The 23,398-nt window shown below is 37.3% G+C and overlaps 1 protein-coding gene across 1 annotated transcript; it reads right to left on the bottom strand.

Annotated features, from left to right (window-relative positions):
• Positions 1-1,021: 1,021 nt before the first annotated feature.
• On the bottom strand, positions 1,022-1,909 carry LOC120067522. The gene is made up of 2 exons (XM_039019073.1): positions 1,666-1,909; positions 1,022-1,293 (listed from the first exon to the last, which is right to left on the bottom strand). The coding sequence occupies exons 1-2, from the start codon at positions 1,907-1,909 to the stop codon at positions 1,022-1,024; spliced, it is 516 nt and encodes a 171-aa protein (XP_038875001.1).
• Positions 1,910-23,398: the final 21,489 nt, after the last annotated feature.

Raw genomic sequence — 23,398 nt, forward strand, 5'->3', positions numbered from 1 at the left:
AAAGATAAGGCAAGAATATAGAGATTTTGTTTTACTGATGAAGATTGTATACAGATTTTGTTGTTTATAGAAAACTAAGAAAAATGATGATAACTCTTTTTTTTTAATTTAAAATCAGTGGTATTTATAGAGTATACCAGCTGACCATTTACAAAGTTAGTTATAAAATAAAAAAAAAAAGCTAAGGTATTTGAGTCAAAGCTTCTTCAAATTCTCCACCTTGACTCCAATGCCTTGCAATCTTCTGAACTTCCTGATTCTGACCGGTTTGTCTACCCTGTGTCTAGAAGATCAAAGCCAACCTGTTCTAAACATTTAAACAGCTTAAGCTTTGAAACATGTTTTGTGAACATGTTAGCTGTATTGTCTGAAGTATGAACCTTTAAAATTTTTATCTCCCCTATCTCAATTCTATCTCTAATGAAATGATACTTGATATCAATGTGCTTATTACTAGTGTGGAATTTTAGATTTCGAGACAAACAAATAGCACTTTGGTTGTCACAGTAGAGTTTCACCACTATTTGATCTATTCCAAAGTCTTTCAGAAATCCTTGAGCCATAATACCTCTTTGATTGCTTCTGTTAAAGTCATATATTTAGCTTCTGTTGTAGATAAGGCTACTATAGGTTGTAGTGATGCTTTCCAGCTGATTAGATTAGGACCAAAAAGGAAAAGATAACTTGTTAAGGACCTTCTTTTGTCTAAATAACCAGCATAGTCAGCATCCACATATCCATAAAGCTCTAGATTTGGTTCAGCTGACCTTTGGTAGATTAATTTTGGGTTTTTAGACCAAACCAGGTACCTTAGGATCCATTTAGTAACCTTCCAGTTTCTTCTACCAGGATTAGACATATATCTACTTACCAAGCTAGCTGAATATGAGAGATCAGGTCTGGTAGAAATCATTAAATACATTAGGCTTCCGACTACTTGACTATAGGGTATGACAGCCATATGTTTCTGATGTTCTTGGTCAAAATCTTTAGGAGAGTTAGCTGAGGAAAGCTTAAAATGCTAAGTAATAGGTAAGCTCATAGATTTAGCATCATTCATGTTGAACCTTCTAAGGATCTTCTCACAGTAATTGGACTGATTGATTCTTAGAATAGACTCCTTTTTGTTCCTTTGGATCTCTATTCCTAGGACCTTGCTTGCTTCTTCTAAGTCTTTCATACCAAACTCTCCTTTTAAGAGGTTTTTAACATGGGTTAGATCTCCTTTGGACCTACCTACCAGCAACATGTCATCTACATATATGAGTAGGTAAATCTTGTCCTTGTAAGATCCTGTATTTACATAAACACATATGTCAAATGAACTTCTTTTGAACCCAATGCTAGAAATAGAGTCATTGAATCTCTTATACCAGCACCTAGGTAATTGTTTTAACCCATATATAGACTTGTTGAGTAAGCAAAAGAGACTTTTCTTTTCCTTTAACTTCAAATCCTTTAGGTTGCGTCATATATATTGTCTTCTCTAGATGTCCATGAAGAAAGGCAGTTTTAACATCTAGTTGATACAATTCTAAATTATTTTGAGCAACTAAGGATAGAAGAAGTCTTATGGAAGTCTATTTGATAATAGGAGAGAAAATCTCATAATAGTCTATTCCTTCTCTTTGAGTGAACCCCTTTGTAGCCAATCTAGCTTTATACCTAGGCTTTTGATCGTAGGATACTCCTTCTTTAAGTTTGAAAATCCATTAGATGCAACAGGTTTGTAACCCTTTGGTAGAGGAACTAAAGACCAAGTGTCATTCACTTTTAATGAATGCATCTCTTCATTCATTGCTTCAATCCAATCTCTTGCATTAGCACAACTTGTTGCTTCCTCAAAGGTAGTTAGTTCTTGGTTAGAAGGAGCTACCACAAGATTTAAAACCATATTCATATAATTCATTTCAGTATATCTAGCTAGAGGTGTGATAGTTCTCCTTTGCCTATCCTTAGCTACGACATACTGGCTTAAATCAGGTTGCTCACATGTTGTCTCCTCATGTTCCTCTACATCTTCCTCAATTTCTCTTGTGTCACTAGGTTGGCTAGACTCTATTCGCTACTCAATTGATAACTCCACCTCAATTCCTGTGTTGGATGACTCTCCTTCATCCTCAATCTTTTTCTCCTTTTGCATAAACATCTCCTCTTCCCTAAAGGTGATGTCTCTGCTCACTATGAACTTCCTTTCAACCGGATGCCACATCTTAAACCCCTTGACACCATCTGTAAAGCCTACAAACATGCACTTGACTGCTCTTGCCTTTAACTTTCCCTTATTTTGGTGTACAAACCCTACACATCCAAAGACCTTGAGGTTATCTAGGTTAAGAGGATGATTAGTCCACTTTTCCTCAGGGGTAAGTAACTCTAAAGATGTATGAGGGCACCTATTCAAGGTATACACTGTATAGACTACAACTTCTGCCCAATAATTTTTCCCTAAGATAGCGTCAGAGAGCAAATGCCTAACTCTTTCCATTATGGTTCTATTTAACCTCTCGGAAACCACATTTTGTTGAGGTGTATACCTCACTGTTATATACCTAGTTATACCATTCTCACTACAAAATTTATCAAAGTGTTCATTGAAAAACTCAAGCCCATTATCGGTTCTAAAGTATTTTAACCTTTTAGATGTTTGATTTTCTATCATGGCTTTCTATTCCTTAAACCCCACAAACTTGATCCTTAGTTTTAAGAAAGTATATTCAGCTTTTCCTAGAAAAATCATCTATAAAGGTTAGAAAATACCTTGAGCCACTAAGGCTTGGTGTAGGAGATGGTCCCCATAGGTCAGAATGGACATAATCCAATGTTCCTTTGGTGGTGTGCTAAGATTTTGTGAAACTTTTCCTAGTTGCTTTACCTAAAATGCAGTGTTCACAAAAGGAAAGGTGCTCACTGATACCTTTGGGCAGAATTCCTTGCTTGGACAGTGCTTACATCCCTTTTTCACTAATATGGGATAGTCTTTTGTGCCACAAGTCAGCCTCTATTAAGCTTGTTGTTGAAACTGTGTAGACATTTTTCATCATCTCTAGTCCTCTTACAATGTAAAGGTCATCGACCTTCTCACCAACCAACACAATTTTGGAATCCTTGATCCCCTCAAGAACTCCACCTTTTCCTCTACATTCGCACCCAATGGAGTCCATTATGCTCAGAGATATCAAGTTTCTCTTGAGTAAAGATACATATCTCACATTTCTTAGAAGCTTAATTGATCCATTCTTTAGCTTCAAGGATATTGAACCAACCCCTTTGATTTTGCAGGCTTCATTGTTTCCCATGTATACAGATTCTCCATCTACTTCTTTGTAAGTATTAAACCAAGGTCTGAAAGATGTCATATGATAGGTACAATCGGAGTCAAGTATCCAGTCATGCTTCCCAAGAGGACTGATTTAGTTCGTTTGATTTCTAGTGGAGACTAAGGCATCAGAATAAAAGTAGGAACCTTCAACCACTGAAGCTTCTAGTTGTTTTCCTTCTGATCCTTCTCGTTTTCTTGGTTTCTCCATTTCAGGCTATAGCAATCTCTCATCAAGTGACCTTTCTTCTTGCAGTAGTTGCATCTCAACTTGGTCTTAGTTTTGTGCTCTTCGCCTGACTGGTTTTTATTCCCCTTAAACTGATTCCACTTAGTCTTCCCCTTGGCAAACAGCCTCTCTGCACTAGGCTGCTCCTTCTTTACTGACTCAAGCTCTAACTCTCTAGTTCTTAATGTTGAAATGATGGATTCAGTGGTAACTGATTCTCTACCATATTTCAAGGCATTCTTCACCTCCTTATAGGCTTCGGGTAGAGAGTTTAATAGTACAAAAGCCTCATTCTCATCGCCAATTTTCTCACCAAGGCTCTTGAACTCTGAGACTATCATCTTGAACTCATCCAAATAATTTGAAAGAGGTTTGGCAGAATTCATCTTGAACGTGAAAAACTTCTCCCTTAGATACATCTTGTTGGGGAGATCCTTAGTTGCAAAAAGACGTTCCAGCTTGACCCACATCTTGTAGGTCGTGTCTTGATCAATTACTTGTCTCAAAATATTGTCAATAAGATTCAGAACCAGAGTCCCATACACTATCAGCAACATGTCTTCTTTTTCTTGTGTTGATATAGTGTGGGTCCAAAAGGGCCTTGTGTGCTCTCTGTTGTCCAAGAATCGCTTTATAGGCCAAAATCGCCCTTCCCATCAAACTTCTCAATCTCATACCTTGCAACATCCATTTTTTATCCGATCGAGTATCGAGTCTTGATTTCTTGAGAATCTTGATGCTCCAAGAATGTTGACCTTGATGATCTTTAAAATCTCTTATACCATAAATTGTTCGGCTGATCACTCTTCAGAAGGCCCGAATACTCAAGATCAATGCTGGATAGATGAAGAAATAGCTCAAAAATATTTTTTCAAATCCTCGATACTCGAAACTCGATGCTCGATGTCTTCCTACTTGATCCTCGATGAGAATTCCCTTCTTCGTCTGATGAGTCTATGTTAAATCCTCGATGGAACTTGATGACAACAGATCTAATACTTGATCGTACTCGGCGGTTCTTAAACGAAACTCGGTGTGACTCGAAGGTGAAAACAATGTACTCGAAGCTACTCGATAGTGAAGAATCAATGCACGATTGACTCGATATTCAGATTACTCGATGCGATGTGAAAGATAATTGAATGGCACGCGATTTACAGTAAAGAAAACACTCGTATGGACAAGAAGATGGAGACATAGTGTTTACGTGATTCGGCAAGACTGCCTACGTCCATGGGAAGATCTGAATTCTTTTACTGATGAAGATTACATATAGATTTTGTTGTTTACAGAAAACTAAGGAGAATGATAATAACTCTCTATTTTGAATTTAAAATCAGTGGTATTTATAGAATATACCAACTGACCATTTACAAAGTTAGTTATAAACAAACAAAAAACTGAGGTATTTGAGTCAAAGCTTCTTCAATTACAATAACCTTGTATTTCTATAAGTTACCAGAAATCTCATGAGTTTTGGCCATTAACCAAACTAACACTCTCAAAATCGACCTAAGTCTCCTCGTTCCCAAAGTACAAAATGAAAAATATTATATATAGACAACTGTGCAGCGCCGCGTGCTAAAGCTTCTTCTACAATAACTTGTAGCGGCTTGATGCTAGCTGCAACAAATTTGATGCTTCTGGAAAAAGCGTCGAACGCTAGTGCCAATGCGTATTTGCCATGAGTATGGCAATCCCATCAACAAGGCACATATGTACACATTTTCCATGAGCATTTCAAAATTTGAGTATTAATGTTTTGCTTCCTGCTTTGCTTTCATGTAAAAGCCCTCCATTTCTATACTACTTAAACTACATCCATCACAGAACAAAATTGTAAAGGTTTCTCTTAAAATGACAATATACACTGAATTTTTCCAAAGGCCGAACAATTTTTTATACATACAAATGTCATTCTTCAAATTTACATCAATAACAGTAATCACTTATGACATATTTTCAATAATTACCGAATAACTTTCTAATTTGATTGAAACCTAGTAGCAATGATACACTTCTCAAACAATTAGTGTATTAAAAAAGTACTCACTAGATCGTTTGATTATTTTTAATATGAAGAAACAAAAATCATTTAGGCTACCACTTGTCAGTTTTATTTCCTAAATAAGATGTGATATTTTGTTTATTACAGGATTGTATACTCTAAGGTCTACAAAAGCAAGGAAGGGAAACTAGTTCATGAAATCAAGGTAGCATATCATGTTTTAACTTATGAGTTTTATAAGTTACAAGATATTAGAAGTAAATCCATTCTTCTAGGAACATATATCACATTTCATTCCAAAGGCTATTTTGTTGCTCCAGAACCAACAAAAAAAAGTTGAAAAATATATGATATTTGAATTATATTTTGCTGCTTATATCCAGTAAATTAAAATATAGACTTGGTATTTCAATTATTGATTGAAAATATCGAACTATTCTTCAACAATTACCTTATCTTAGTTTGTTGTTCCTGGAGTAGCTTATATCCATATGATGTGTTTGATTGTAAGATACAAGGACTTCTTCGTGCAGGCACTGTTAGACCTAAGGTTATTGATTTTCCTTTTATTAGTCAAAGTTGAATTTGAGTTTCTGGTGGTGACCTTTTTTTTTTGTGAGTTAATGTTTTGATGTCTAATTTTCTATGTTCAATCCATTCAGAGGCTAACACTTGCTCTTCTTTGAATGTACCATTTTTAACATATAGCTATGGAAGTTCTATTTTACTATCGAGGGTTTCTGTGCTAAACTGATCTAAGATATTAATTCATTTGATTAAATGATCGATAGATATGGATACAAAATATGTATGAGAAAACTATAAACATATTCAAATTTCTTGAATCTGAAGTAGCATAGAGTTTGAACATTTTTGTTTATCTTTGTTGCTTCTTTAAACGTTTATATTCCTTTTAGTTTCTTCAATTGTTTATACTTCTTTTGGTTTATCTGTGTTGTCTCTCTAAATGATAGATAGTTGAGGATATAGAATATGTTTGATGTCTACTATATTTAGATTGTTCATTAGTTTTTCTTTTGAAACTATTTTGACTGGGCTTTACTCATTAACATGATAATTTTCTACTTTATTGATAAGCATTGTTGTATTGTTGTAGAGGCAATTGTGACTTTGGGTTTCTTGGCAACATTTTCCATATGTTGGGGAAAATAAAATTGTCTTAGAAGTGTGTGGCATACGAGTCTTGGGATTAGTTTTATTCGTTTATTGAGAGAGAGAGTTTGTAACTTTTGAATTATTCATTGAGGTTGTTAGTGTTGTAATATTGAAAGTATTAATATAGAATAATGTTGGAATTATTCTTATAGATGTTAGTTTAGTAATGTTGTAAACATAAAATTGTGAATATATATTATTTGTTTATATAGTTGACAAGATTGGAAATATGTGTGTTGTTTATTTGGTTGGTGAATATTGTTCGTCTTGTATATATCAACGTGATTGTTAGACCTCAAAATATGAGCAATTATATAGGTAATTTTTAATAATACAATTTAAAAAAAAAAAAACATAAACACAAAATTGACAAGCAAAATGTATCAAGTGTTTATTAAATTGTAAGTTTTTGGGTGTCAAGAAGAAATTACATTTGACAAGTAAAAACTATCAAGTTGTGAAAACCTTGATCCATAATAAATGTCAAGAATTTAGATACTTGACATTTAAAATAAGTCAACAGATTTCATATACTAGACTGTTATAACATATCAAGTAAATTATAGCTTTTGACGCTTTTAACCAGTCAAAAAAATTTGTCTTATTCTTGACACGGGACATTTTTAAAAACATCAAGTAACATCGATACTTGATTGCAAAAAAAAAAATCAAATAACATAGTTTTTGTAGTAGTGATACATTCAATATAGTTTCCCCTAGGTCAATAGAACAATTCTCTTCATTGTCGACCATAAATCACAAGTCTATCTAACCTATTGCTTCTTAGAGATTAACCTATAATTTCATGTCACATATAGTTTAACCTATAATTTCAGTCTTTTGGATCAGGTAATTCTTTAGATGTTAATCTAAAGCATCCAATCAAACGTTCTCACGTAGTTTGTCAGATAATCATGACAAAATACAATAAATCCAGCAATTTAATCAGGATAGAAACCCATAGACAAAAAATATGAATCATATTATCAAAATACTCCAAAAAATACAAAGAGTTCCTCCAAAATCCTCTCAACTAGAAGACCGTAGATCTTACCTTCCCATGGTGATGGACAAGAAAAAATCCGACATTATCTCTATCGATTACATGAGAGAAAATAAAGGAAATACAAGAGGAAAAGAGGAAAGAGGAAGAAAATCAGCTGGAGGCCAATTGGGAGATGGTGGATGACCTAAAAAAATGAAGAGGTATATATAAAGAATTGTGGCAATGCCACGGCGCTTGGCCCTTCATATCAAAGCGCAACAGCGATGTGTACATGCGACCTTCTATCAAAATCCAAAGCACCATGGTGCCACAAGGCAACATTACGACACTCTCGCCTTGTGGTGTTATTGCCTTATGGCACCAAACCTTTTGGGGCATTTTCATCATTTGTCCTCCTCTAAAGCCTGGTTTCTCTAATTAGTTCCTAATTACTTTAAATCAACCCTAAATGGTCTGTAATGCTCAAGAATGTATGAATTACTCGAGATCTTACAAATATAATCATATAAACACATTAAGCTTCATAAACGGGCAAAGATTAGAGACACTTAAGATAGCACATTTTGGGTGATATCAGGTTGTAGTATTTTGGATGATGTTTGATCTCAACTACATTGTCACGGCGAGTCGTCGAGGCTAGTTTCTTAGTTTAGGAGTAGGAAATCTAATGTATATTTGCAATAACTAAGTTTAATGATTAATTGCATTCTAATTTCTTGCATCTTTTATCTTTGATTTACCATATAAACACACAAAGAGCCCTATAAACACAGAGAGAAGAGGAAGAAGAACCACTCTTCGTTCAAACTTAAACTCCATCACATGTAAAATGGGGAAGTTGAGAGATTAAAGGGGATGAAGTTATAACTTCCTCTCTTATTATTTAAGATTTAAATCAAAATAATGATTTAAATTTAAAATAAATAAAACTATATATAATAACCAACTTTATTATATATCAATAAAACTATATGTTGTATCACATATAACATATAACATATAGTTTATATTATATCACATAGAATATAACCTATAGTTAATTAATCTCTCATTAAAACTTTATATTATAATGTATCACATACATTATATATTTTATATCAATCATATTCATATAACTAATATTTGAATCATATTCCACTACTTATTTTTCTCATAAAATTTATAATGTATCATATACATTATATTAATTATATCTTATTTAATTAATTTCTTCTAATTAGTTTGAACAATTCAAATTAATCATATAACGTATTATATACATTATATTAATTATATCTCATATAATTAATTAATTCTCTTAATTAATTTGAACAATTCAAATTAACCAAAAATTAATTTGATTCTCATTAATCCTAATTGAGCTAACGAGGGGACCTTATGGACCTATAAATTGAAGCTCCAATGGTACTTCATTAATTAATTAAATTTTTTATTTAAATTAATCAACCTTCATTAACTGTCGGTCACTCTACTAAAGATCGACAACTGCACTCTTCGAACTTCAGATATATTTCTATATCCATTGGATATAACTAATCAATAGTGCATTGACCCTTCATAAATTGCTTGTAAGTATAATTAGGTCAATGTTACCATTTTGCCCCTGTAGTTACATCTAACTTCTTAAGTATCACTAATCCCTCTGATGAACAATAAGTTATAGTCCAACTATAACCGAACCCCTCTTTGATCAAGAGAAGGTGTGGTGCCATATTGTTCAAGCCCTGGAATCAGCCCTTAAATAAGAAATTTATCTACTTACCCTAACAATAAGGAAGGAGTGAATTCTTTCTTGCATAGCTATATTCCTAGCTCCCCAATCAGACGAATCCCCAAAATGGTAGGTATATTGAGTTGGCAAAACTGGCCACTCTCACTCATGCAAATCAAAGGATCACCGTCAAAGGCAAGAGTTCACAACTCACTCAGGATTGAGGTCAAGTCACATATGGTCATCCTGGTGAAATGTAAGTCTCTTCTAGCAACAGTGTTATAAAGAGAGATTATTCATTTCATGATTCGGTCTTATACAAACTCTTTATATCCACCTTCGCTCACATGTCTCCACATAAATCATCAAGATCATATCATTTGTAGCACTTTTCAATACTTTTAATAACTACAAAGTGGTTCATATCCGTAGTGTCACCATAATAACATACCTAGCCTTATTCATCTACTACAGGTCGTTCAGGTTATCATTTAAGCATGATCCACCTATATGACTCTACATACATGTTTAAATTATATAGAACAGTAATTATTTTATTAATAAAAAAATTTTCATAGAGTTTACAAACTACGAGAATACAAGAGATTTAGGACATCATTCCTATCATTATCCTTGTCACTGATAGCACAAACAATGTGCTATCTTGCTTCACTTAACACGAGGTTGTTCTTAGATTTTGTATGTTTATTTCATGCTTTTGTAGGTATCAAGAACCTAAAAGGTAGAACGAAGCATTGGTGATGAAAAAAAGCTAAAACAGGCAAAAATGGAGCTCAAATACATTATCCGAGCAAGAGAATGTCAAAATTACCATTTTACCTCTGAGGGCATGGTGTTACGACATCATAAGGCAAAATGTCCCATTTTTATGCAGAACACATAGTGCCACTACGATCCTAAGTGGATCCATTTGTTTCATCTGTCAACGCCACGGCGCTACACCCTAGTGTCTCAATGCCAACTCGATTATTATATAAAGATTTTTAGTTGCCTAGGTTTTCCAGTTCCGGTCCCAACTAATTTTCTACATTTTTCTCTCTATTTTCTTCTGCTCTTTAGGTCTAAATGTATCCAAACTTTACCTCATCGATCTTCATGAAGATCATATACTAAGGTATCTCATTCTAGCTTGGGTTTTAATATTTTGTCCCTATTTGTGTAACTTGTGAGAATTTGAAATCGGTTTATTTGTATTTGTTGATTTCAATTATGATTTAATAGATTATTATCATATTTTCTAGCAATTGTTGACTATAGGATTACCACTTTAGATTGGCTTATAATAAAAGACATGTAATTGTATGTCAATTTGCAAGAGGCAATAGGATAGGTTAGCTTGTGAATCGATAATGATAAGCATTGCTCTAATGAACCTAGGATTGAATCAAGCGAATATTTAATTAGAAACTTACAATTGAATATTCAACTTAACGTTGCCTTAAATCTTAATGCAATTAGGACAATTTGGATTCTCATGCTTTTCTTCAGTTCACTTTGACTAATTAGTTAGTTAGGACGATTAATTGGCTTTTCTAATTAGTTTGGTTAAGTACAAACAAATACTCAAATCAAGTTATGAGAATTTGATGATCAAGTAAACTTAATAGGGAAATTTCACAATAACCGAAGCTAGGTCTTTTTCATTGATTATCACAACCTTCAAATTGCTCTCTTACTTTTATGAATTTTAATTTATTTGCAATTAGTCAATCTCAAACCCTCCCTCGGTTACCTCAGACTATAAACACTTTAATAGAGGAATTCGACAGTTCCCAGAGTTCAATCCGTATTCCACTACTATAGAGTAAGGTATAAATGGTTAAATTATTTTGTCCGGAATCAAGCGAAAAACTCCGTCTGACCAGTAACTAAGAATCTAATCCTTACATCCATCTTGGATGTTGAGATCAATCATTTGGCTATATGAGTAGTCCCACTATGACCATTATCTTGCCATGTCCAATCTCTTAGGGTTTCCTCAGGCTAGCTGGAGAGCAAGGTATGTTGGAGGATATAATGAGAGAAATAGCTGATAGCACCATAAAAGTGTTATTTTCCCTAACTTAAGTCAAGCACGTTCATAAATGAAATCTGCCTAATTTTTAAGTCATTCTCTCTCTCGAGCTTTCAGCCCCCAATCCAATTTTCTCTTCTTCTCTTATTTTTTCCTCTATAATTCATCATTCTTGGGTGTATTTTATGATTGTAAACCTTATACTGGACCGATCTCATGGCTAAGATGAATAGCTAGCCTAGGTCTAAGTGAAACCCATGGATGCATAATAACTTGCAGAAATACAAGTTATTGTCTCTCAAAAATTGGAATAATTAGGGTTTTTAATGATAAAATCTCATCATTCTTAGAGAAAACATATGGAATTACTCAAACACTACCAAACCCATACCAAAGAGTGTTTATTACTAAAAAGTTGTCACTAATGCATAATATTGTAGGATTTCAACAAAGATTGTGTTGCAAGCAACGTCAACGCATAGGCATGCATCAGAGGGTTTCAATGCAAGAAAGATTAATTGATTCAGGTTGTTTGTGTCAAATCACCACTTGCAAGCATAGGCATCTATAGCTGGTGACGTCTGAAAAGTGTGAGTGTCAAGTGGCTAACCAGGGTATGGAATTTAGTGCTGCCCCATCATCAAGCTGATGAAGAACAACGCCTATAAATAGAAGAAACCCCACCAGATGAAAGGATTAGCTCGTTTTGTATAATTCTAAAATTTAGAGACTTATAGCTGTGCTACTGTGACAAGAAGAACACAAGAAGGAAGAGATCCGCCCCCACCGTCGATCAAGGAGTGGAGAAAGCTTAGATCGAGAGAGAATTTTCTTCCATTTCTTCTACATGTTGGTTGTACACGACTTTAAATTGATCCAAAGAGGACAAGAGATTGTACTCTGTGGCTTGACTCTTTTCTTTTCGTCCCAATTCTAACTCTCTTCATCTCATTTGATTGAGTATTGATCTTGTAAAGACAATTTGTTTCTTTATGAATTCTCATATTTGATCTACTACATTTCGCTACCGTTTATTTCTTGCTTTACGTTAGATGCATCTATAACTTCATGCAAAGTCCATTTCTAAACGCCTAAGCCAACTGAATCACTTGGTAAAAGCTACCTTAGCTTGAATTATTCGAGAGAATAAGCAAGCAAGCATTAAGTTAGAAACGCTTGGTACATCTAGAGATAGAAGCATTAGGGTTTTATTGCATTTTGTGACTAACACATACATCCTAAATATAGGAAATTGTATGGCATTCGCATTAAGAAGTGTTGAATAGAAAGTAAGTAAAAATTTAATGCATTAATAGAGATAAACAAGTCATTTCCATCCACATCGCATTGTTGTACGTGTACATTTCACTCAGATTGACGCATACCACTTGCACTACACCATTTTCACATGACCCCCCTATTTTCTACTTGACCTTTTTGTACCTTCTTGCACGTACACAGCAAACTTAGTATAGATAACTCATTCCGTATTCACTTAGGATACTTCTACATTAGCTACAACGCAAGCTCTGCATTAGCTTTAATCTAAATCCCTGAGTTCGACCCTGGACTTACCAGGAACTTGAATTGGATTTATACTTGGATCTAATTTAGGAAAACTTGAACGCATAAAGAGAAGTGTCAAGCATCCCTTCACATCACTAATGCATCACTAACGCATCATCAACGCATCATTCATAATTGCACCCTTTTTCCAATTTCCTCATACAATACACTCCTAAGCTCGCAACACGAATTGAACGAACAAGTTTTTGACACCATTGCCAGGGATTTAGCAACAAAACTAACCTAAAATTTTGCTTGTATCTTTTGTAGGAAACTTACAGCTGAGGGAGTATTACAAGCTAAGTTGAAGCTTGTAAACGTTTATGATAATGGAAAACACTTCTGAACACGTATACGACCCCGAATTTGAAAGGACCTTCCGACAAAGAAATCGATCTAATCGTCGTCGTAGGTTAAGGCAACAACTACTCAGACAGCAAATCAGGCAACAACAAATGGCGGACGAGCAAGCAAATCATAACTTAGCTCAACAGCTAGCCCACGCTGCTCAAAATCCTATCATAATGGCAAACGGTAGTACGCATCCCATACGGGAGTATGCATCTCCTGTGTTGTATGATTTCTCACCAGGGATCATATATCCAATGCCAGATGGGACAAGATTTGAGATGAAATCTGTGATGTTACAAATGCTTCAAACAGCTAGCCAGTTTGGGGGTGCTCGTGGAGAAGATCCTCACGCCCACATGAAACGTTTCCTGGAGACGTGCAACTCGTTTGTGATTCCTAGGATCACCCCAAAAGCTATCAGGCTATCTTTATTCCAATATTCTCTGTGTGACGATGCAAAGCAATGGGCGAGTTCTTTAAAGCTTGGGGAGATAACAACTTGGGAAAAGTTGGTGGAGAAATTCATGCAGAAATATTTCCCACCCATCACGAATGCAAGGAGGCGGAGAGAAATAATGAACTTTGAGCAAGAAGAATTCGAAACCTTGAGTGCCGCATGGGAGCGCTTTAAAAAACTGGTCAAGAATTGCCCTAATCACGGACTACCTTTAACTGTCCAGATGGAAACCTTTTATGACGGATTGAACAGAGCATCTCAAATGGTAGTCAACGCAGCTGCAGCTGGCAGTATCATGGACAAATCTTACAATGAAGCTAAGGAAATACTGGACCGCATCGCCAAGCATAATATGGAATGTGTAGATGACACTTATGACGCAAGAGTAGATAGAAGAAGACCGTCTCAGAATGTGAACTCTATTGATTCTAACGCAATAGCCACGCTCTCTGCACAAGTGGCTACCATGACAAACCTTTTGCATAATATATCACTGGGGAACGCATCAAACACGCAAAAGGTAAATCAGGTGGAAACATTCATACAGCCCATGGTTAGCTATGTGGCCTGTGGAGACCAACAATCCTTTAATAGAGGAAGTCATGCATCGAGTTCAGCTTCTCCGCTTGAAAACCTCTTAAAGGAATATATCGCCTAGAACGACGCATTGCTAAAAGTCAAGCGTCATCCATTAGAAATCTGGAGATACAAGTGGGGCAAATCGCTAATGAGCTGAAGAATCGGTCACCAGGATTCTTGCCCAGCAATACGAAAACCCCCGGAAATAGCAACGAAAAATAGCAATGTCATACGGTGACATTGCGAAGTGGCGGACCTCTTGTAGCAAGAATCGTGAACCCAAGAACCAACAATCCTTCAACTGAGCACACAACACACCCGAAGGCATTAGAAGATCAAGAAGAACGGAAGCCAAAATCCACAAGTCATTTGAACCCAAGCACGTCTAACGTAGGAGACCCTATGATGCAGCTAAAAGCACCATTTCCCAAATGCTTCCTGAAGAAGAATGATGAGCAGCAATTTAAGCATTTTCTTGAACTTTTGAGGCAACTACACATTAATATCCCACTTGTAGAAGCCTTAGAACAAATGTCAAAGTACGTAAAATTTCTGAAGGATATTCTAACGAAGAAGAGAAGAATCAGTGAGACAGAAGTAATTGCTCTAATGCGGAGTGCAATGCGTTAGTTAGCAACAAATTACCCAAGAAATAGAAGGATTCGAGAAGCTTCACAGTCCCGTGCTCAATTGAAGGGCTAGACGTGGGATATGCACTGTGTGATCTGGGAGCAAGCATCAACCTCATGCCCCTCTCAATTTTCAAGAAATTAGGAATTGGTGAAGCGCAACCCACTTCTGTAACGCTTCAATTCGTTGATAGAACGATCACATATCCTGAAGGAAAGATTGATGATGTTCTAGTAAAAGTTGACAAATTCATATTCCCAGTGGATTTCATCATCCTTGATTATGAAGCAGACAAGGATGTACCAATCATTCTTGGACACCCCTTTCTTGCCACTGGGAAAGTACTAATAGACGTGCATAAGGGAGAATTGACCATGCGCGTAGATAACCAGGAAATGAAATTTAATGTGTTAAACGCATTAAAATTTCTGGATAATAAAGAATGTCAACTTAATAAAATAGAATTGCTTGAAGAAGAGGACAAAGTTTGTGAGGTCCTTGCGTTGGAAGAAACCATGAAGAAACTCGCACCGCCAAGTCTGAGTGAGTGGTAGACGAAGCTAGCACGTCCATCATTTGAGGAACCACCAGAACTAGAATTGAAACCTTTACCTGACCATCTTAAATATGCTTTTCTTGGATTAAATAACACTTTACTTGTAATTATTTCAGCTAATCTTTCTAAGCCTAATGAATGCTCTCTTTTGCAAATGTTACAAAAACACACGCGGGCAATAGGATGGACACTGGCTGACATCCGTGGCATCAGCCCATCGTACTGCATGCACAAAATTAGGCTAGAAGAGGGGAATACTGGATCAATTGAGCCTCAACGTAGGCTAAATCCTATAATGAAGGAAGTAGTGAAGAAAGAGATCATCAAGTGGTTGGACGCAGGAGTAATATATCCTATCTTCGATAGTAGCTGGGTAAGCCCAGTTCAATGCATCCCTAAAAAGGGAGGCACAACAGTGATAGTCAATAGTAATAACATACTCATCCCTTCAAGGACTGTCACGGGCTAGCGTATTTGCATGGATTATAGGAAACTCAATGCGGCGACCAAGAAGGACCACTTCCCTCTCCCCTTCATTGACCAGATGGTTGACCGATTAGCTGGAAAGAAATTCTATTGTTTTCTAGATGGATACTCTGGTTACAATCAAATTCTTATCGACCCAAAAATTCAAGAGAAGACGACATTCACATGCCCATTTGGAACATTCGCGTTCAGATGCATGCCTTTCGGACTGTGCAATGCACTAGGAAAGTTCCAAAGATGCATGATGGCAATTTTCTCAGACTTTCTTGAACAAACTGTTGAAGTTTTCATGGACGACTTTTTCAGTTTTTGGAGACTTCTTTCAATCTTGCTTAGACAATCTAGAGGTCGTCCTTCTGCGATGTGAGGAAACGAATCTTGTGTTAAATTGGGGAAAATGTCACTTTATGGTGACTGAAGGTATTGTTTTGGGCCACAAGGTGTCTAAAGCCAGAATGGAAGTTGATGAAGCCAAAGTTAATGTCATAGTCAAACTTCCTCAGCCATCAAATGTGAAAGCATTACGAAGTTTTCTAGAACATGCAGGCTTCTACAGAAGGTTCGTAAAAGGGTTTTATCAGATTGTGCATCCTCTGAGCGCACTATTAGAAGTGAACCGACCCTATGTATTTAATGATGACTGTCACAACACATTTGAAACATTGAAGTATGTATTAATTATAGCATCGATACTAATAGCACCAAACTGGATACAACCCTTCATTCTGATGTATGACGCAAGCGACATTGCAGTTGGAACCATGTTGGGGCAGAAAAAAGGAAACTTGATACACCCTATCTCCTATGCGTCAAAGACTTTAAACGACTCTTAGGAGCATTACACAACTACGGAGAAGAAAATGCTGGCTGTAGTGTTCGAAATTGAAAAATTTAGATCTTATCTAGTTGGTGCGTCAGTAACCATCTACACAAATCACTCGACCATTATGTTCCTGATGAGAAAGAAGGACAAAAAACCAAGGTTAATCAGATGGGTGTTGCTCTTACCAGAATTCGACATTGACATCAAGGAAAAAAAGGGGACTGAAAATCAGGTGGCTGATCATCTATCGAGATTAGAGAATCAGGAGATACAGGACTAAGAAGATGAAATCAGAGCTGCATTTCCTGATGAAGGCATATTCAAAGTTGAAGATAGGGAACCGTGGTATGCAGACATTGTTAATTACTTGACCACCAAACAATTCCTTGAGCACTTCAACTCTCAACAAAAGAAATGGCTTGTTCACGATATCAAATTCTATTTTTGGGATGAACCGTTTCTTTACAAACAAGGTCCCGACTCCATCATGCGTCGGTCTGTTCCAGAAGGAGAGACACAACGCATCCTTCTGAGTGTCATGATTCTTCTTACGGAGGTCATTTTGAAGGGCAAAGAACCACTGCAAAGGTTCTCCAAAGTGGATATTTCTGGCCTACCCTCTTCAAGAATGCAAAGGAGTATGCTCTCAAGTGCGACCCTTGTCAACGCACAGGTAATATATCCTCAAAGGACGCAATGCCTCTGAATAATATACTTGAAGTCGAATTATTTGATGTATGAGGCATCGATTTTATGGGACCTTTCCCTCTTTCCTATGGTCAACAATACATCTTGCTGGCAGTAGATTATGTATCAAGATGGGTGGAAGTTGTGGCTTGTGCCAAGAATGATGCAGCGTCTGTTTCAAAGTTTCTCACCAAGAATATTTTCACACGCTTTGGAACACCAAGGGCACTGGTGAGTGACGAAGGTATGCACTTTATTAACTGCATCATTTCGAAATTACTTGCTAAATACAATATCAGGCACAAGATTGCTACCACATATCACCCTCAAACCAACGGTCAAGCAGAAGTATCTAATCAGGAAATAAAGACGATATTGGAAAAGGTAGTCAACACATCAAGGAAAGATTGGGCACAAAGGCTAGACAAAGCACTTTGGGCCTACAAAACTGCCTACAAAACTCCAATAAGTATGTCTCCATACTCTTTGGTATTCGAAAAAGCCTGCACTTACCCTTGGAGTTGGAGTATAAAGCTTTTTGGGCTGTAAAGAAGTTGAACTTAAACTTGGAAGCCACGGGCGAACAACGCAAGCTTCAGCTCAATAAGCTTGATGAATGTCGGCTAAACGCATACGAAAACAGTAAACTCTACAAGGAAAAGACTAAACGTTGGCATGACCTATGCATCAGTAAGAAAGAATTTTTTGTTGGGCAAAAAGTCTTATTATTCAACTCATGGTTGCGTTTGTTTCCAGGAAAATTAAAATCTTGATGGTCAGAACTGTTTATCATCAAAACAATCTTTCCACATGGAGCTGTGGAGTTGACACGAGAAGATGGCACAAATGCATTCAAAGTAAATGGGCAGAGGGTGAAGCCCTACTTTGAAGAAAGTTTAGAATGACAAAAGTCATCCCTCGAGTTGCGCGAGGCCAATTGAGGCTCACGTCGAAGCTTCCCTACGTTCAAATAGACACATATTCCAACGACGCTTCTTCTACACCAATTCTTTTTGCATTATGTATTTTATGTTTGTGATTGTTTGCAATTTACTTTGTGTTATTTATTAGCCTTTGCTTTGAGTTATGGTTATTTGCTGATTTTTGTTGCTTTTCTAATTAAAATAAATCAACTTGAAGAATTTTAGAAAGAAGGTAGGATTCTAATGCGTTGGACTTAAGCCAACACATAGACCAAACAGAAAAGACGTCCCTCGAAGATGTAAAGCACTCCATTGCTTAGAAACCTTAGGCACGTCCTTTCGTCTACGAAATTAATGACCGCCTGGCGTCGCTTCTTATTCCCCTAACAGCCTATAAAGAGCAACCCCTTCGGCCTTCTCTCTTCTTCCATTACTTTCATTCCTTCCTCTCGAAGTTTTTTTCTCCCAAACCCTCGTCGTCCATTCGAACCAAGCATTTCAGTCAACATTCCGATCATCTCCTTCAGCAACGATGTCATCTGCTTCCGATGGCCATAACAAATCGCTAAGCTACGGAAGAGATCCCCCGTAAGCTCTTTCTTCTCTTCTTTCGTTTCAATGTCGCCTCCCTCATCCCCTCGCCTAGAAAAGACCTTTTCTAGCCAAACCCTCGCACGGCGGGTCTTCTTCCATCTCTCAGAGACCATCTCGGTCGAAACCCTCTAAAACCATCACAAAACCTCAACCTTCTAAAACCTTCCAAACACCCAAAACCTCCCCCAAACCTAAACCCAAAACCCTTACCAAGCCGAAGTGGCAGGCTATAGCAAGACGCCTTTCGACCTCTGCATCTACCACTAAACCTTATAGACAACCTACTCTACCACCATTTATTCCGAACATCAGTCCAGTGGGTGCGATGCATGACCCTATCCCAGACCACCTTTACACCACTCCATCACCTACCGTGCGTCCCCTTTCCCCTCTCTCCATCTAACCTTTGACACAATCTTCCCCATCAAAGCGGAAGCATCCAGCCAACCCATTCAATCACCCATCATCATATCATCCCCTGGGTCACCGCATACCCCATCTGGCACCCCATCAACCACCCCTCCTAAACCAAGCTCTAACAGTCCTGCATCAGAGCGAGATAGTAATGAGCTTGCAGAGTTGGCTCGAAGGGACGAGAAAGAAGTCTTTGGAGCGATTTTAGCAAGCTTAGACCAAGGACAACTCGATGTGGATCAAGTGATGTGTCCTGACCCAACCAACGCATCACTCGAAGTTGATGAGGTGGAGCGATATGTGATGATGCTTGAAGCTGAATTAGAAGAAGAAGAGAATGAAGAAAGAGAAAGAAAGGTTAGCCCGGACGCATCATAACCTCGACAAACTAATGCAAATGAAGGGCCTTCAAAAAGAAGAAAAACGTTGAGAAAAAGAAAGTTGATTTCGGAGGATGACGAAGAAGAGCGTCCTGCACTTGGATCTGAAGGTGCAATGCATGAGAGCAACTCTGACTCGAGAGCTTCGAAAAAGGAATTGGAGAGGTATAAGCATGCACGTCAGGGGTGAAAGAAGTCTGCCCTTCAAAAAGAATTAGAAATTGAGCTAAGGGAACTTGCACAAGAAGCCAAAACGCATGAGGCAGGGAAACATAAGGTGACAGCCGTGTCACCTAGGAAGACTAAGGGGAGGAAGCGTCAATTCAATGACATCCTTACTAAGAAAGGCTTCTTCCTTGAACGTAACCTATTGCCTCCATATATAACAAACATGGGCTGGAGTCAACTATGCGTTAGGCCCATGAGGATTTAGCCCTATCTTGTCCGTCGCTTCTATAGAAGTGAGTTTGATGAGGAAAGGAACACAATGCTTGTTGATGACATCTTGGTGCACTTCTCTGCGAACAAAATCAACGAAGTGTTCGATATTAAATGTAATCCGGACGCAAAAGGAAATCGCATCTTGGAGCAACCATCTCCCAGCCAGTTAGAAGATGCATTACGAGTGGTGGCCAAACCTAGAATCACTTGGCAAATATAAATAAGTGGAGTAATGATTTTAGCTTCCAGGAACTTCACACTGGATGCAAACCTATGGTTATATTTGATTAAGAACCATATCATACCAACAACGCATGATGAAACGGTCTCAAGAGAGCACGTCCTAGTAGGGATGGCAACGGGGCTGGGGTGAGGTGGGGGGATCCTCATCCACAGATGTGGGAAATTTCTCCCCATCCTCGCCTCTCCCTGCCATTTGAAGGTGGGGACGGGGGGGGATTCCCTTCAGGAAATGGGGGTCCCGCGGCCTATCCCCATTTCCCCGCGGGATTTCCATTTTATAAATTAAAATTTTATTTAAAATTTGATTAAATTTGGCTTTGACCTTTTGGGCTTAGATTTAGAATTTAGATATTTAATATTGGGATACCAACACTATAAGGTCTATCATATAAACATATCATATATAATAGTATTTTATATATTATAAATATATATTTATAAAATATTAAAATTATAAATATGTCAAATCGGGGTCGGGGATTAATCGAGGTCGGGGTCGAGGCTGGGATACCGCCCCGTCCCCGGACGGGGCCCCAAAAAATTTCCCAGGTTTGACCCCATCCCTAGTCAAACCGGGGATTCCCCACCCCTATCAAAGCGGGGCCCCGCAAGGACCCAACCAACAGGGAATTTTGCCAACCCTACATCCTGGCCACCTATTGCATCATGCAGTGCATCCCCCTGGACATAGGGAGAATAATCGTGGATCAGATCAAGGCCATCAAAGCAAAACCACGCGGCTAACTTTACTTCCTTGGCTAATCTGCGGTTGTGTGAACGCGGGGGCATCCTTCTGGGGGATGAATATGAGAAGATCGATGGTCTAATGGACATTAAATTAATCAGGCGTCTGCTTCGCCGCTTACCAAATCAACCTACCCTACCTTCTAAGACTGCGGCAGCAAGATCTCGATCCTTCCAATGCGTCCCTAAAAGAAGATGCATCTGGATTATTGAATACAACGATGATGCTTCAGAAGATGAACAAGGATATGAAGCGGAACATGGCGAAGAAGAAGCATGGCTAGACTTGAACCTACCTCTCCCAAACTGACCCTTGGCTTCGCAAGAAGATATTCTTGATCTAATGCATCACGATAACACCAACTTAGATCAAGAAAACCTTAGTCCTCTTTCTTCCCCCTTACCATCTCCAATTCCAACCTTTATCCCTCCTCCAACTATCTTTAAACCAACTGGGTTGGGGACAAGCAACGCAAGAAACTCAGAAGACCCAGTTGGAAGAGCTAAGGAACCAGTACCACCGCAAGCAAGCACCAATTTTGATGAGTTGAAAGCGTTCATTAGCGATCAACTCAGACCACTGGCTGCATCCATTGAAACACTTCAACAATAGAATAGGGTTCTAAGGGACTATATACGGTAGCAAACAAGAAGAATGCAGGATCAGTTTGTCTTTACAACGCAATATATCAACTAGGTCCTGATAGGGATGTTTGCCCTGCCACCTCTACCTGCCCACCTAATGAACCCTTTGCACTTCATGGATGAAGACCCTACGGATGAACGCAGGGATGACACGCCAGCACAATAAATTTGGGGGTGTTGGTTATTTCGTTTTGTTTATTGACCTGTTGTATTAGTTTGTTGTGTTTTTGTTATTCCATAACTGGATTATCAATGAAATGAATGAAATTACTATCATTTTTCATCCTTGTGTTTGTCTTTAGCATACCTTTTTTGTTCTTTGGATATTTTTCTTCGTCTTGTGCTCTGTTTTACCTCAATGATATTACTAATATATGAAATTTATAAGTATAGAGTAGGCTTTAAGAAAATCAACCAAGTCTGCACTTTTCTAAAAAGCCTAGTACATGCTTTCTTTCTGATGCATGCAAGCCCTAAATCAAAACTGTTGGAACGTACCAATGCGCAGCAGAAGTTATCAGGATCTATAAGTACTCTAATTCATTAATTTTGGCAGAGAAGAAAATATGCTTCAATAGAAATAAATGGGTTTCATGACATACCTTTGAAGAATTTCCTCTAAGCTCGAATTCAGCTGCAAATCTCCTCTGGATCTTGTTGTAGACCACCCCAAGATCTTTCTTACTATCCTCTTGGTGCTCTAGATTGAGTAGTGGGACTAAAGATAAGCTAGAACAAGGAAATTTGGAGAATACTCACAGCAGCAACCTAGCAGAAGAACAGCTTCTTCTCTCAAATTTTTCAGAAAAATTTGTTCAATTGCATTATCTTTAAAACACTCCAATCTCTTCAATATATTGCAGACATTCATGTAAAGATATTTGCTGCATGAGATGCAGCTCATGCTTGGAGTTAATTAAGACTTAAAGTTGGTTGTTTGTGAGCTACTACATGAAGACAATGGAAAAACCCATTTTCCAACTTTGTGATTTGTTTCTTCTTTTTCAATTTTATCGAAATTGATTTCATAAACCAATTTAATTTGATAAAATTGAAAATATTATTAATTTTAAAAAATTAATTTCATAAATTAATTTTCTTAATAAAATTAATAAATAATTATTTAAACAATTTAAATAATTCTAATTAATTTAATATCAAACATTAAATTAATTTTTACACAATTCCAACTTCAAATGTTTAAATCATACTTAAATATTATTTCTTCAATTTCATTTAGTTCTAATTTGAACACTTCAAATTAACTTATCACGCTATTCTAGAGCTAATCCATTTACGAGTTGGTAGGGAGACCACGCGGACCTACAGATCATCGACTCCAATGATCCGAGATTAATCGGCTAAACTCATTAGACCAATCTAACCCCCATTCGT

Source organism: Benincasa hispida, chromosome 12 (assembly GCF_009727055.1).
Source record: "Benincasa hispida cultivar B227 chromosome 12, ASM972705v1, whole genome shotgun sequence".
Lineage (NCBI taxonomy): Eukaryota > Viridiplantae > Streptophyta > Magnoliopsida > Cucurbitales > Cucurbitaceae > Benincasa > Benincasa hispida.